Here is a 16,513-nt window from a genome sequence, read left to right on the forward strand (position 1 = left end):
AATGTACACGGATAATTTCTTTTGAAATGGAGGCAGCATACAATGGGATTTTCAAAAATACCCATGTCAGCAACTTTATCCTGTATAGGGCCGAGACAGTAGGCCCGAAGAGCCCCCGAAAATGGGGTTATTTAGCTGACCTGCCAGCAACTTCATTCTGCACGGGGGCCCAGACAGTAGCTCCATAGTGCCCCTCCCCAAAAAGTGTATTTTAGGCTGAAAACAGACATGGGTGATTGTTTTTTGCAATGGAACTTGCATATACTTTGGGGTCATATAAATGTCAATTCCAGCTGATTTACCATGTATGGGGGCCCAGATAGAAGCAAAAAAGGGAACAGATGTCAAACAACTAATTTGTTTGGCAGAAGTGATGCATGGATATAACATAGCTTTTTTTGGATGGAATTTGTATGCACTTAGCTAAGGTTTCTAAAAATACCAATGCCATCAAGTTTATTCTGTATGAGGACCAGACGTGCAGTCGAGCCAAAAGCCCCAAGGATAATAACATTTACATGGCTAATCAATTTTGTAATGTAATCAGTATACCTTAGTCTTTTTTTTCAGTAATATATGCCTGAAAGGGGCCCAGTGTGCAATATATAGGCCTATAGTTTCAATTTGGGATAACGAATATATGCTTGGAACTGGCAGAAATACCCACACTTGATTTACTGGGCTGAAGACATAGAGGGGTAATTAGGCCTATTTACATTTCTAAATTATAAGTGAGGGTTTACAAAATAGATTGAAACATGCATAATCTTTCTTGAACTGAAATAATGACAGTAGCAGCAGCGAGCGAACGAGCACGCAGAATGCCGTGTCCACAAAACCTCTTTCAAGTGGTTTGTAATTATCACAAGGGCTATGGATATGGGAGTATATGCCGTGTGCCTAATACTAACATCTATCACTTTTGCTGATTACAGTTTAAGGCCCGAATATAGTAGAATAGTATTTTGATTTTTAACCTGAAATGTGTGACATTTGCCAATTCCTCTCTTCCTCTCATTTTGGTTACTTTTCTTTCCATTTCCACTTCTATGTATTTTTAAAAAACTTCTTCCTCTTTTCTTGTTTTTTTCCTCTTTTATCCCTCATAATCTTTTGTGTCGCCATCAAAGGTACGAGGCTGCTTCAGCTTCCAAAATCCAACTACATCTTCCCATATATTATTATATATATAATGAGATGCAGGACACCTTGATATATATATATATATATATATATATATATATATATATATATATATATATATATATATATATATATATATATATATATATATTCCCTTTTCAAGGGCTTTTGTTTGAAAAAAATCATTTCTTCCATTTAGTGTTATTCCTTTCTCTTTTCCCTATTATTATTATCGTCTCTGTATCCTTCTGTTTCCTCAATCACTTTCCTTAATCCAGATATCCTTTTTCTCATTAATCTTTTATGCTGTCCTTCCTCCATCTCTCTAGTTTTTATATTTCCTCTTTCTCGTCCCTCCCCTGTCCTTCTTTCCTCTATTTTGTTCACTCTCCCTTTTCTTTAGTCTCTCCCAGCTTCCTTCCTTCCTTCTCCCCCTTCCTTTTCTCTCCGGATCTCTATTTCCTTTCTCGTTTTTCTCTTCCCCATTCCTTTTCTCTCCCCTCTTCGTTCTTTCCTTCTTATTCTTTCTCTTTGCCCCCTTCACACTCTCTCCCATCTATATTCCCCTCCTCATTTTCTCTCTTTCCTCCCCTTCCTTTTCTCTCCCCTCCTCTAATCTCTTTTCGTTTTCTATTTCCTCCATTTCTTCCCCCTTTACTTTTTTCTTTATTTTCCACTTCCTGTCCTTTCCGCCCTCCCTTTATCTTCTCCCTCATTCCCATTCCCTTCCCCTTATTTCCCTTCTCTCGTTCTCTCCCCCCCTCTTTTCCCTTCACTTCTTTCCTCTCTGGCTCCCTTTTCCCATAGCCCCTCACGTTTTCCCTTTTCCCTCCCTCTTCCCCTCTCTTCTTTTCCTTCTCATTTCCTCTCATTCCCCTGTGACGTAGATCCGGTCCTAGCAGTGGGTGATCATAGAAATATTGAGATGAAAATTCCAAGTTTGGGGGACACCCAAAACAAGGGATATTATAAGCGTGTATCTAGCTAATATTACCATCTTTCTCTTAAAGCCTATGAAGATTTTTAAATATCTATATTATAACAGTTTTCTTAGTTACTGAAGTCGGTATAATATCAGTATGTAGGCGAGCGAAGCGAGGTGGTTTGTAATTATATGTCAAGTGGTTTGTAATTATCATCATAACAAGGGATATGGATACGGGAGTATATTGCCGTGTGCCTAATACTAACATTTATTATTTTTGGTGATAATAGTTAAAGGCCGGAATAAAATATTATTTTGAATTATTAACCTGAAAGGTGTGGTATTTGCCAATTCTCTTCTTTCTCCCATTTCGTTACTTTTCTTTATATTTCCAAGTTTATATATTTTTAAAACTTCTTCCCCCTTTCTTGTTATTTTCCTCTTTTATCCCTCATAATCCTGTGCGTCGCCATTTAAGGGACGAGGCTGCTTCAGCTTCCAAGACCCAACTATATTTTCCAATTCCCTTTTATTCTTTTTTTATATTTTATTTTATACGAGACGGCAAGGGCTTTTGTCAAACAAAAATACATCCTTTCCTTTTCCCCTTTTATATGATCGCCTCTATATCCTTCTGTTTCCTCAATTACTTTCCTTTATCCAGTTATCATTTTTCTCCCCTTCTCTATCTTTTATTCTGTTATTTCTCAATCTATATTAGTTTTTATATTTCCTCTTTCACTTCCCTTCCCCTTCCCTCTCTCACCCTCTCCTCTATTTTTGTTCACCCTCCCCTTGCTTTTCTCTCCCTGCTTCCTTTTCTCTTTTCCCATTCCCTTTCCCTCCCTCTCTCTCTCCCCCTTCTCATTTTTCTCTCTTACCTCCCCTTCTTTTTCTCTCCCCTCCCCGGTTCCCTTCTTTTTTTTCTATTTCCTCCCTTTCTTTCCCGACCCTTCACCATTTTCTCTCCTTTCCACCTCCTATCCTTTCTGCACTCCCTTTTTCTTCACCCTCACTCCCCTTCCCATTTCCCTATTCTCCTTTCTACACCCCCCCTCTTTTGAGGGGAGGAGGGGGGGGGGCATTTGGGGGGCCCACTGGATCCACGCATGGCGGGACATTGTATCTGGCAAGTGAGGGCAGTTGTGATCATACAATTTGCATGCAAAGAGGAATATTATACCACAATTAATGCAATAAATGTTTGGAGAAAATTGGAATAAAAGAACATTTCATTTTTTTTTTCATTCGGCCCTGCTGCCACCTTCAAGGTCATCCCAAGTGCTACCCTCCGTTTGCTGTAATCTTTTTATTACATCAACTGGTATCATCTATTGTATCATTTAATTGGTCGTTTTTAGCAACAAGTAATGATTGATTAATTATGAAGTATATAGACATTAATGAAACATGCACAAACTTTTATTTTTGATAACTAATGGATGATGCTTGATCATTATTATGTTCAACAGATAGTTTAATCAGTCAAATCGGTTTGACTAAAATTATGAGTACAATTAACATTTCTCACCTGACAAGTAGTTAAAGGCAAATCAGAATAGGCGGCTGTTGCCATTATGCAATATCAGGCAATACCAATACAAAGAAGTTCAGGGCGTGGAGCTCGATTAGCCACAATATCATTTCAGGGGCCAAATTGGTTTTGTACAGTAGTCGGCCTCTCAAACTATTTTGTCTAATCCGGGTGGATAGTCCTGAACACTCCCATCCCTTTAATTGTTATCAGTGGATGCCTTCATTATCTTTTGTATCCCCCCCCCCCCCAATATTGATAATGCACCATTCTAATGGGCCCTGCATGAATTCTGTCTTGGACCCCACACAGGTAGAATGCTGCTGGCATGGGTAGTTTTGTGATCCTTAAAGTATGCAGATTCCATTTTAAAAAGAATTAGCCATGTACCCTTTCAGCTGGATAGCCCCATTTTCGGGGGTCCTTCGGGCCTACGGTCTGGGCCCCTATACAGGATAAAGTTGCTAGCATGGGTTTTTCTTTTTAAATCGCATTGTATACTGCCTCCATTTTAAAAGGAATTATCCACGTATATTTTCAGCTGAATAAATTAGTTGTGGGACATATACTGATATATGGGCACTTTGGGGATCCTTTCTGGGCCCCCGTACAGGATAAAGTTGCTGGCATGGGTATTTTGGTAAATCCCAATGTATACTCGGTCCATTGCAAAAATAATTAGCCATGTACCTTTTCAGCTGAATAAACCCATTTTCGGGGGGCCCTTTGGGCCTACTGTCTGGGCCCCCGTACAGGATAAAGTTGCTGGCATGAGTATTTTTGAAAATCTCAATGTATACTCGGTCAGTTGCAAAAATAATTAGCCATGTACCTTTTCAGCTGAATAAACCCATTTTGGGGGCCATCGGGGCCTTCCGTACAGGATATGGCCCGGCAGCAACACTTTTCCTTGATCACTGCCTTTATGCCAACATGATGGGACCATCAAACCTTTTGTACCCGATCAGCTGAATAAACTCTCCCAGCCCCCGGACTACCTGCTTAATGTAAGATACATGTATTCTTCAAAGGGGTATAAGATGGTGGAAACAGTAATACATAAATAAATATAGTAAAATCTAACCAAAAATGTACCCAATGCTGACGTCAGATATTCAATAGGGCTTTTCACAGCTCACTGCCACCCAGTGTTCAAGGCAGCTACTATGCACATAAAATAACGTGAATTCACAAGTTCATGAAGGGACAGATGACTGCATTTAATCAAATGTCGGAATGCATACTTTTGTGAAAACTTACATGTAGGTATGTGTTGTTATCATGCATGTAATGAGATCTAAAACCATCATCTTTATTTAGAGAGAAAACACATGGGGGGAATGAAATGCTGAGGTAAGGTCAGAATTGAGTGCATCAAATTTAAAAATCTAATAGTAAAACAAGACAAAAGAGAAAAGCAAAAACAAAAATATATAAAGAAGACATAAATTGAGATTGATTATATTTGAATGGACTTGAACACCTGCTTATTCTTCAAAGGGGTATAAGAGGCTGGAAACAATAATACATAAAGAAATATAGTAAAATCTAACCAAAAAATGCTAAAATATCATCGAAATCTGTTAGAAGATTTAGAAGATGATATAGTTATTTCATTTCGAATTTCGGTAATGTTTGGTGAAAACAATAATATGCATGTTTTCATGAATATTCATTATTTATGATGGCATGTCCTCCACTTTCCCCTTTTCCTTATTTTATCAATCAAAATCATAATTCTATCATATTTTCATTTTTGCCACTCTCCACCCAGGTGTTAAATGTGTATCTGATAGGATTCCAAAGCCTATTTAGTATGCTTTAGAAATTGAGTCTTGGAACTCTGGCTGGATTGCTCCAAAGGGAGTGGAGAGAGTTATACATTGTGTGCGGCCATTGCAAGCATCTGGTGACTGGGGAAATTATAAGGTATCAGGTAAAAATTTCAGAGGTAAAAATGGCAGAGGATAGAATGACAAAGGTATTATAAGCGGAGGAAAAAATGGAAGCGGTAACAATGACAAAGGTTAATATTGCAGACAATGACAAAGTAAATATTGACGTATGAGTGAGAGAAATGGGAAAATACAAGGATTTTTTTTATGAGTTAAAATGCTACCAGTGGGACTGAGTTGATAAGGAAATAGAAACAAATTCTGGTATGTTCCTTTCGAGTTAGAATGTCTTCATTAAATTTAATTTTACACTTACTCATTTATATTTGCTTATGTATTGGAGTATCGAATGGAGTATCGATCTAGGTCATAGGCAGATCCATTGGGCCAAAACGGCCGCATCCCAAAAAAGAAAATAAAAAGAAAAGGGAAGAAGACAAAAAAAGACAAGTAAGAACAAAGAGAAAACAATTAGAAGTGGAATGAGCGCTTATTATATAAAGAACGCTTTCAAGTCAGTATTTAGAATATCTGCTCGTGCTTCGCGCTCGAATTATTGTTCATTGGATTACACATAGCATTTTTTTTCACCAGTTGCTTAAAATTATCTTTTTAGATTAAAAGAAATAGTGCTTCGCGCTCGCACCATTTATTTAGTTAAGATCATGTTAATAGCTAAAAAGTGCATAGGATGTATGGTCGGAAAATAAAAAAACGTTCATTTCACGCTTGACTTCAATTGTTTGATCAGATACTCATTCTCGTCATGGTTTGGTTATAAAAAGTCTTCAGAATGTCAAGTTTGCAAATGGAAATTTAAAAACTAGCTTGAGCTTCGCGCTTGCATCAGCCTATCCTGTTTATGATACAAATAATGTATAAGTGCCTTGAATGCCCAGTTTACAAATTGAAATAAAAATAAGCTCGTGGTTCGCGCTCACATCAATTGTTTTGTTAGATGCCTATCCAGTTCATGATTACATTCCATTAAGTACACAGGTGACCAGTCACGCCAAAACCAACCATAAGTCACGAGGGAAGATCCTGTGTAAGTGGCCAAAAAAGTGATTTGTTCTTCAGAAAGTAAAAAAATGTTAATATTAACTTAGTTGAAAGATTAATTCTTCCTACAGCCAAAATTTAACGTGTTCAAGTTAAGCAAAACACGAGATAAAATTGTCTAACACCATTTCTTTTTTTCAGACTACTTCAAAATTTAAATGAGATTTGTGGTGTGCCCATCTCAAAGCTTAATTTTCTCCTTATTATTTGAAGCTCTCAAGGAATTTCTCCCCATTCAATCAAATAATTGTGTGGGCTATTGCAGATCGATCATGAAAAGTTATATATAATTTTAAAGCTTGGGATGTGTTTTTTAATTCCAATAAAAATCTAATTCGGCTTTGGAGACTTATTGGTAGTTGTGATGTGGCAGTTCACATACATGTAGCGTGTCATGTTGTCAAGTCGAAAAATTGAAAATTTTCAGCTTGAGCTTCCATCAAATGTTTAGTGAGATATCTATCTAGTCATGATTACAATAAGTGCCTGCAATGTCCAGTTTTCAAGTTGGAAAAAAAAAAAACACTAAAACCAGATATTAAATGCAACTGAATCTAGACTTTATTTCTCGAAAATAGTTTGTACAAAATACACTCTGAACACAATCAAATTTACAATGAATAGAATCACATAGTAAGTGATTTACACACAATTGAATTAGAATATAAATAGTGAATCGTTCACATGGTTTGTTTACTAATCAAGAAATACATGTATAGCATTTAAGATATGTTCTACAATCACTTCTAATATACAAATATATTTCATTTTTTAAGACATAAAAATAACTACTCGAAATACACTGATTGTTCATTGAAAGACTCATTTTGAATGACACATTTATAAGGTAAAGTAAAAAAAAATCTAATAGATTTGATCGAAATGTACCATCACAACGTCAGAATTATAACCCAACACATGATTTAATTACATGTATATGTACAGTTACATCACTTGATCTACATGTATTATATAAAATATTGTTAAATCAAGGTTAAATTGAAATAATGTTCAAATGAAGGCTATTAAATACAATTTTCAAGGTGTTTTTAATATTTAAAATGGATGGAATTTAGCGAAAAGATATATAGTTTTGTTCTGCACATTGGAATGTAACAAGCCACAGTATTGTTGTTATCGTTATTTCTATTATTGTAATAAACATTTTGAAGTTTTTTTTTCTGTGATTGATGAGGAGAGTCTAATTTTGTTATAAATCATCGTGAACATTACACTTTACATATTACTAGACTATACATTACAAATTCAAGTTAAAAATTGGAAATACAATAACTCTCAACTCTCCTAAATCTCAGCTTTATCATGTTTATGGGATTTATGTGTGTTGTTTGATGCAGATAAATGGCAGATCTAGTATAATTTATCCTCATTGGATAGTGATTGAAATAGATTGATACCGGGCAATTTTATACCTTCATCAACGTAGACGTTGCTTTTATTCCTTCCATTAAACATTTATGAACAGAATTTCATAATTACCACTGAAATATTCTTTCTATGCTAAGTGAAAAATCACACATTACCTTACTGCTGTATATGTACAATGAAAACAAATACACTCGGGTTAATGGACGGTCAAAATAACGTATACGGAATACGAAAAACTGATATCGGTGTAGAATGTAGGACGGAACAAATTTCAAAATACTTTGTACATAGTTTCAATAAATATCTTTGCATATTGATTAGGTAAAATATCAAAAGGCACAGTATATTTGATACAATTAATGACTATGTTTTAATTGAACAATGCGACAATACTATAAAGACAGTTATCATTTATTTCAGAAATATTATCCTACAAATTCATTTAGTATTATGATGTAAAACAGGAAAAATAATTTGATGAAGAAGTACAATCCTTCCACCTTCTGTATTTAAGAATCATCAAAATTTTTTAACCATTCATGGTTCATAATCAACAATAACCATTAATATAAATTTTATTCTGCATTTAAGAATCATCAAAATTTGTTAACCATTCATGGTTCATAATCAACAATAATCATTAATATCAATTTTATTCTGAGTATTGCAAGAAAATAAAGGTGAAAAGCACACAGCAATATTTACAATTCAGTATAAAAATCAACTAATATGATAATTTCTACAACAAAGTATATTCTCAAAAGTATATATTTAATAAATTAAATATACAATTTTTAGCCAATGCCATGAACTCCCTCGAAACAGAAATGCACAAGAGTCAGATATCAAACAGATTTCTACTTAATCTTTTATTGTTCTGCATTGAGTCTGTAATTACTGCTGCCTCTCTTCAAGTCGCTTGCTGTATATGTAAATCACCCCTTGTAGAGTGAATAGAATGGCCTATATAATATATGACTCTATGGCAATTTGGCTATTCCATTATTTGAAATAGGGGAGTTTTTACTTTTTCTTGACCTCTTTTCGTCTGAGTTGAGTTTGTAATTGTTGCTGCCTCTCCTCGAGCAGCTTGCTGTATGAGTCGATCTTCTTAGAGAGAGCATCTCGTTTGAGTTTGATGTCGGTCAGATTGTTCTGGGCGTCGCTCAGAAGTTTTGTTGTGCTTTTCATCAGCTTCTCCTGTTAAAATAAAACAATGATTTCTCAATTAAATTGGAATGATAACATATCAACAGCCATGGAGAATGTTAGCAATGAGAGATAACTTCTTAATGTTATTGGACATTGGACAGTGTTTCTTGGCCCTTATCTTTATTTTGAAATCATACTTTTAACATACTGAACCAATGGAGGATTTTTTTTTCTTGTTTCATCATCTCACAAAAAAAGTTAAATGAAAACAAGAAAAAAAATCCTCCATTGGTTCCGTCTGTTAATAGTATGATTTCAAAATAGAGATAAGGGCAAAGAAACATTGATGTCCAATAACATTAAAAAGTTATCTCGCATTGCTAACATTGCAATAATTGTAGAACACTTTTCTACGATTGATTGCATTGACTACAACGTACAATCAATCATGGAAATCAAGCATACGATTAATTGCTAACCTTTGTGGTACGGGGTCCAGATATGGTACAGTTACATAACCTGAACTTTGTGAAATCATGAAATCTACTCAGAAAATTGATCACTCTGAAGATGGCCAACGCAAATAAGCACATGTGGGACAGTGGGATGTTATTGCTCTTGCAAGATGTATTAACAATTAAAGAATGAATTGTAATAATAAAACAAATCAAATAACCACCAAATCTCGTATTTGTATGAATAAACATTATGTGGCACATGAATCTGGAAGAAATTGTGTAATTGCTGAGAAATGAGACACATAAGCACGGAACTACAGCAAATAGCCGGGCCTTTTGCAAGCAATAACATTCCACTGTCCCACATGTGCTTATTTGCGTTGGCCATCTCCAGTGTGATCAATTTTCTGAGTAGATTTCATGACTTCACAAAGTTTAGGTTATGTAACTGTACCAGATCTAGACCACGTAACACAAAGGTTAGCGATTGATCGTACGCTTGATTTCCACGATTGATTGTACATTGTAGTCAATGGAATCAATCATTAATTTGTGTTATAGGCCCCTGGTCTGGTTTCACACACTTTATCATGAAATCTGTGTTAATTTCTTTCATTTATCTTTAATACCTAAATTTTGTTTTTATTTTATATAATTGGAATAGAACATATTACTGGGATTTTAATATTCAAATCACCTTTTCTACTGGTTTTTCCTTCTCCTCTTCAGCAAGCGTCTTCTGAGAATGCAGTTCTTCACAGATAGTGCTGATGGAGTCTTGGGTCTTGACGTACTCTGTGCTGAGCTCGGCAAACGTTGCGTTGAGTTTGTCAAGCTTGTCTGTCAGGGAGTTGACCTCATCCTGAAAAGAAAAAGGAAAATAATTTCATTATACAGGGTTCCCAGCTTTTCAAGAAAAAAAAATTCCCTGATTTTGTCCCTGATGAAGTTAAAAAATCCCCTGACAGTTATTCAAACCCATTCCCAGTTTCGCATGTTTTCCCAAGTTGTTGCAGTGAATTACATGTATTTCTAGTATAAAAACAATAATGAAAAACTAATTAGTACCACCATAACCAGTCATTCAATGGATGTTGTTTTGATATGCAACAAAATATAACAGAGTCTGACTGACTACCGTGCATTCGACTTTTGGGCTGATCACAATTCCCTGATTTTTCCCTCATTTCAGGCATTTTCCCCTGATTTAAGGTATTTCTTAAATCAAATTCCCTGATTTTTCCCTGACTAGAAAAAATTAAAATAATTGTCCCTGATGGGCTGGGAACCCTGTTATATTATGTGCCGATTGTGCTTATTATCATATTTCCATTATTTCATTCTCACTTCCAGGATTTCCATTATTGTTATTACTAACACAGCTCTTTTCCCCATTATCCCAAAAGTGCAACATATCAATTGTTTATATTCATGTGATCTAAGAACTACTAAACAGTTACAAGTATATTCTAAAAACTTTCTCAATATACTTGTACATGTAGTCAGTAATGAAGAGTGCCTAATTGTGGACGGCAAATCATTCCATTATTTTCAAGCTTAATGTGATTCATGTTTAATGCATGAAAAAAAAATCTGAAAGCAGTCTTGACAATCATAATAAGTTCACATTCCTCTTATTATATCATTCTTGGTGTTCACTACATACAGTATTCTCAACTTTTCTACAGTAGACATGTGCATAAATCAATATGTGGAAGGATTTATGTTATGTAGCCTTCAGAAATGTTAGCATGTCTGGAGATACATAGTGCAGAATCTGCTTTCTATTCGTGGCACAGAAAACAAATGTCAATATTATGAGGATTTAAGTTTCACCATGCAAGGAGAAAAAAATTATTGTGTAATCTTTCTGATAATAGTTCCTAGAGGAACTGGTGATCTTGACGTAAACTGCTCTATGTCAGGAGTGAGATCAGTTATTTGAAGAACTACAATCCAAAAGATTACTAAACAGTCATTTTCAGGACTACATGTACCTTACATCATCTGATCTCACCACCATGCAAACCTTCAAAGCTCAAGCAAATGTTGACTTACCATCAAGAACTGTTTCTGCAGGTTCTTATCCTGGGCTTTGCTTGCAGCGAGTTTGATGCGACCTCCGGCTGATTCCTTGGCAGAGGCCCCCTGGGCCACGCTCTGCCAGAGGGCTGTACCGCTCAGCTCATCAGGAAGCTGGTCAACTGTTCCTTTCATACCCTTCATCTGAAAAAAACAATTAATGAAAATGAAAACAATATATTACAGGAATTTTAAAGGAGCACACATCAACATTAGGAGTGAAAGACACTCTTGTACTACCTTAGTTAAGGTAAGCTACTGGTTTCAGTGTGCATAGCTTTAGGAGGAATTCCTTTCTGCCGGTACCCATTTTCCTCAGCGGGGTCCAGAGCAGCATTGTGTGAAGAAATTTCTTGCTGAAGGAAATCAACACTATGGCTGGCATTTGAACCCATGGCCCACTAATTGCAAGGTATGAATCAGAACCACTAGATCAAAATGTTTCCAATAAAAAGAAATTGGAATATATTCCACCTGACATACAAAATTGTGGGAATATATCTGAATGAAATGTTTTCATAACGTAAAAGACAGACACTCACAGCAGGATGTGACTTGGACGTTGCTGCCGTTCCGGTCAGTTTGGCGAGACGTCTGTCGACGTCATCACTGCTTCCGTGTTGCCGTGACAACACCATCTTGTCTTCCACAGCTCCGAGGAAGTTCCTCATCTTATCGTTCAGACTGAAATTGCTGAAGGTGCTCATCCTGAAGAGAAACATAAAGGGGAGAATAATTGTATTTTGGTTCAGTTTTCTGGAGACCAATTTAATTTAGGAGATGGTTTTACTGTATACTAGACATACTGTATGAAGCATACAAACCTGACACAGCCTGCGGTGTGCCTAAGAGGGAAACAACATTTGTCTCCTGTGATGACTTATGCTTCATCATCTTCATCATTATCACCACCACCATCATCATCATAAGCATAGTTGTCTCTGCCGTCATCACCATCATCATCAACATCACTCTCATCAGCATCTTCCTCATCTCCATCGCCATCACTGTCATCAACATCATGATCATCACTACTGTCATCATCATCATCACCACCACCACCACCATCAACATCACCGCCATCGTCATCATCACTATCACCATCACTATCTTGATCAACAACAGCTTCATCATCATCACCATCAAATGATTTATCCTTACCTGTCTGAAAGAAGATCCTTGTTGAAGTGAACTCCATCCTCATCACTACCGTGCAGGAGCTTGACATCAAGGAGCCGCTCCACCGAGTCCTCCTTCTCCGTCTCCAGCTGTTCTCCTCGAAACATGGCATCGATTAGGGCCTGGGATTGGGCGGGGTCAAGGGGAGGCTCTTCCAGGGTACTGATGCCCTCCCCGTCCCGGTCGGAGGTGGTGTCCCGCGGCGAGTTCTTGCTTCGGTAGCGGGCAAAGAAGAGATCGTTGCAGACGACGGAGAGCGCGAGATGGAACTCGCGCAAGAAGTCAACGTTGGTGTCATCTCGCATGTCACCTATGAGTAATACGGAACATGGTCCATGCATTGAGCAACTTTAGAAACCATCACAAAACTTAACACATACACATACAAAATTTATCAGTTATCCTTGAGTGGAAACCAATCCCTGAACTTTTATGATACAGAATGGCTGGAAGGGATAGATAATTGGATCTGATAAGTTCTCGTATAGTTTTGGTACATCATATATATCAGCACTATATTCCTTATAAACGTTTACTGATAACCAAATTCTAAACTTTGTTTTTATTTCTATAAACAGCAGCATCATTGTCTGTTTTCATGATTTGACAGATATTACTTGCGGTTATAATCATGTTAACACTGTTTCTTTCATTGTAAATTTTGTACGTAGTCTTTGGTTATCAATGGTGGTACATTATTTGGCGCCATGTGCTGTTAGAATGACTCTAATGAGTGTTGCAAGAAACATGCTATCAATAGCAAGTCAATTTTCTGTCCCTAAATCAATCATACTTCTTGAAATTAATTGCAAATTTTCACTCAACTGCTGGTCTACTTTTTGAAACAAGAAATTTCAATTGATTATAAATTGTTTTTACCATGTACAATGTCATCTATGGTTGTATCATGATTTGGTCAAATAATTAACAACAATAATAATAATAATTTGTTTGCAGCACCCCCCAAGTCACACTCTATTCTTTGTCTAATACGACCATTATTGAAACAAATGTAACTATGTGATGATATCAACTGACCTGCTTTAATATGGGCGAGAGCGTGGATGATAACCAACATGAACTCCCCAACGCTACCAAGTCTCTCCTTCCTCACATACAAGATATGATTCAGATCATCATAGTGGAACGAGTTCCGGTAAGCGTTCCTCACAAGTTTCTCGTTGACTGGGATCTTCTCTGCGATGAGCAGTGCCACAGGCTTGTGGCCGCAGTGGACAGCTACGAGACGCACCACGAAGCATCCAAAGCGGTAAGCCACGAAGCTGCGAGGTGAGAGCTTGTTGAGGTCGATCGGTACAAGCTCCTGGTCATTTGTCCATTCAGAATCATTTTTGTCGGTGAAGATTTCTGCAGGATAAACAGAAATTGAAAACACATTAAGGCCTCGATAATAAGAATTAGACTGGGAATACTATTAATAATACAAAATATACAATTCTATTTTGGAATACTCTTCTATCTGACACACTCTCTTTGTAATGTTCATATTTTTCTTTAAATATGGCCCCTCTGAGCACAAATTAACAATCTACACACCTTACAAATTTAGTAATTGGATATTTAGAGCTGATTCAATGATTTTAAAGAAGTGGCTTCATATACATGTAAAAAACAAAAAATATGCAGATATTCTATTCTGATCTGGCACCATGGTAAATAATATGTGTGTCGTGTGCACGTACAAATTATAAGAAAACAATTTCCATGGAGTCAATTTTTGGCTATTAAGTACGGCAAAGATACGTACCTTCTCCACGCTTGCGCTGTGGTAGTGTTCCATCCTCCATGGTGCGTTTGATCTCACCCAGCTTACGGTAGAGCGGTGATGCCATGAGGAGGTTGGCCAGGTCGGCATCACTGAGGGCAGCAGCCATGGTGTAGTCCGTTGGGAAGGCTTGGTCTTGTTGGGCAGGGGCGTCCGAAAGGAGATGGTCTGATTCCACGCTGTTGCGCAGCAAGATGACCTGTTACCATGACAACATAGGAGTATTTGAAATTAAATGCTAGTTTGTACACTGACTCCTTCAATAATGCATCCATTTTATACAATGCAGTTACTACTGGTATATCTACTGCAATTAAATGTAATGATGTCATTACCCGACTGCAGCTGACCCATCATTACAGGCACTAAAGTTTTCAAGGTGATATATTCTACTGGTACCTATTCATCTCAACTTGGTCGAGTGCGGCACAATGTGGATTGCTGGAGGAATTGATGCCTGGAATAGGATTGGAACCTTGGACCCTTTCATTGAAAGTCAAGAGTCATAACCACTGAACCATGACAATGCCATAAATCATGTTGCTGTACTATGTATCTCATAGAATTCCACAATTTTTATATATTTATAATTCCTCTGCTCCTTATATGTTGGTCCGTCACTATAATCTTTTATTTCTCCAGGGCTCCGGAACACAAAGATTTGCGATTGATGGCAAATATGAAAGAACCGCGCTGATTGGTCCCTGGTCAGTATTTTAAACCAAATGCGCGTGTAACATTGATATTGATTGATCAGTTCATTTAGCGATTGATCGCTTATCTTTGTGTTACGGAGCCCTTGTTTTTTTCACTCAAATATACTTCCTTTCTTTCTATTTCACTCTTTCCTCTTTCGTTCACTCCATCTTCTTACCTCTTCCGCCTTCATCCTCTCTTCTTCTGATTTCAGTTCTTCTTCCTTCTCCTTTATGTTCTCTTCCACTTGGCCCTGTACCTGTTCTACCTTGGCCTTTCGTCTTTCCTCCTTCCGCTTTTTGATCCTCTCCTGCAAGTAAAAAAGAAGTTCAGCATTATTGCTAAATATTACTTAAGTATCTTCAGCTTTTCATTAAGTAAAGTGGTGTTTATAAAATATTTCCAAACTTTTACAAACTCTGTTGGGTAATTGATTTGTGTATAGACTTGGATCATTAACTGAAACTTCCCTGCCAGCAGAATGGTGTGCTGAAGAATGAAAGTGTTATGCATATGAAGAGTTTAGTTGTAAAAGGGGTTAGGTCCACTTTGGACCATTCCGAGAAAATCCATGTTTTTTATTCTCACTTATTGCAATATTCTTATGAGAACTAAATTGTCATGATGTACTACCCTATCATGTGAACATAAAATTGGGTATAAAAGAAATCTACCTGTCTTCAATTTTTTTTTATACATTAAAAAAAATTTATCATTGTGGACCTAACCCCTTTTGCAACTAAACTGAAATGAATCCAATCTCTTTGGATCAAAAAAGTGATTTTTCTTTGCCACTTTCATTCACGTTTTCATTTGAATTTCAAATTTTCTTTCGTATCATCAGAGTGACTAGAAATTTAGAGGTTTAGAGACAGAAAACAGTAAAATTTATGAAAAATGGACCTAACCCCTTTTGACAAATGAGTTCTTCAGAAGAGTTTTGTTGCAAAAGGGGTTAGGTCCACTCCAAGAAAATCATTTTTTTTATTCTCCCATATTGCTATATTCTTATGCGAAACTTAATTTTCATGATACTCTTCCATGAGATTATGAAATTGGGTATAAAAGAAATCTACCTTTCTTCATATTTTTTATGATATTCTTTTCCAAAATAATTCTGCGTAGACCTAACCCCTTTTGCAACTAAACTGAAATGGACCTAACCCCTTTAAAAAAAAAAAAGGCTTTTCTTTGCCATTTTAGTTCACTTTT

General features: G+C 36.5%; 1 protein-coding gene across 2 annotated transcripts in view; it reads right to left on the reverse strand.

Moving 5' to 3' along the window:
* Nucleotides 1-7,097: 7,097 nt before the first annotated feature.
* LOC129267226 (uncharacterized) overlaps nucleotides 7,098-16,513 on the reverse strand; it is a 171,341-nt gene continuing 161,925 nt past the window's right edge. For both annotated transcript variants that reach the window (XM_064103566.1, XM_064103565.1), the window contains 8 exons: nucleotides 15,480-15,611; nucleotides 14,588-14,804; nucleotides 13,858-14,187; nucleotides 12,802-13,129; nucleotides 12,183-12,348; nucleotides 11,617-11,784; nucleotides 10,256-10,420; nucleotides 7,098-9,148 (listed from right to left, as the gene is read on the reverse strand). In XM_064103566.1, coding sequence (XP_063959636.1) covers nucleotides 8,972-9,148; nucleotides 10,256-10,420; nucleotides 11,617-11,784; nucleotides 12,183-12,348; nucleotides 12,802-13,129; nucleotides 13,858-14,187; nucleotides 14,588-14,804; nucleotides 15,480-15,611 — 1,683 coding nt within the window. In that variant the 3' untranslated portion in view covers nucleotides 7,098-8,971. The remainder of the gene's footprint in view (nucleotides 9,149-10,255; nucleotides 10,421-11,616; nucleotides 11,785-12,182; nucleotides 12,349-12,801; nucleotides 13,130-13,857; nucleotides 14,188-14,587; nucleotides 14,805-15,479; nucleotides 15,612-16,513) is intronic.

The sequence above is a fragment of the Lytechinus pictus genome, chromosome 8 (assembly GCF_037042905.1).
Source record: "Lytechinus pictus isolate F3 Inbred chromosome 8, Lp3.0, whole genome shotgun sequence".
Classification (NCBI taxonomy): Eukaryota; Metazoa; Echinodermata; class Echinoidea; order Temnopleuroida; family Toxopneustidae; genus Lytechinus; species Lytechinus pictus.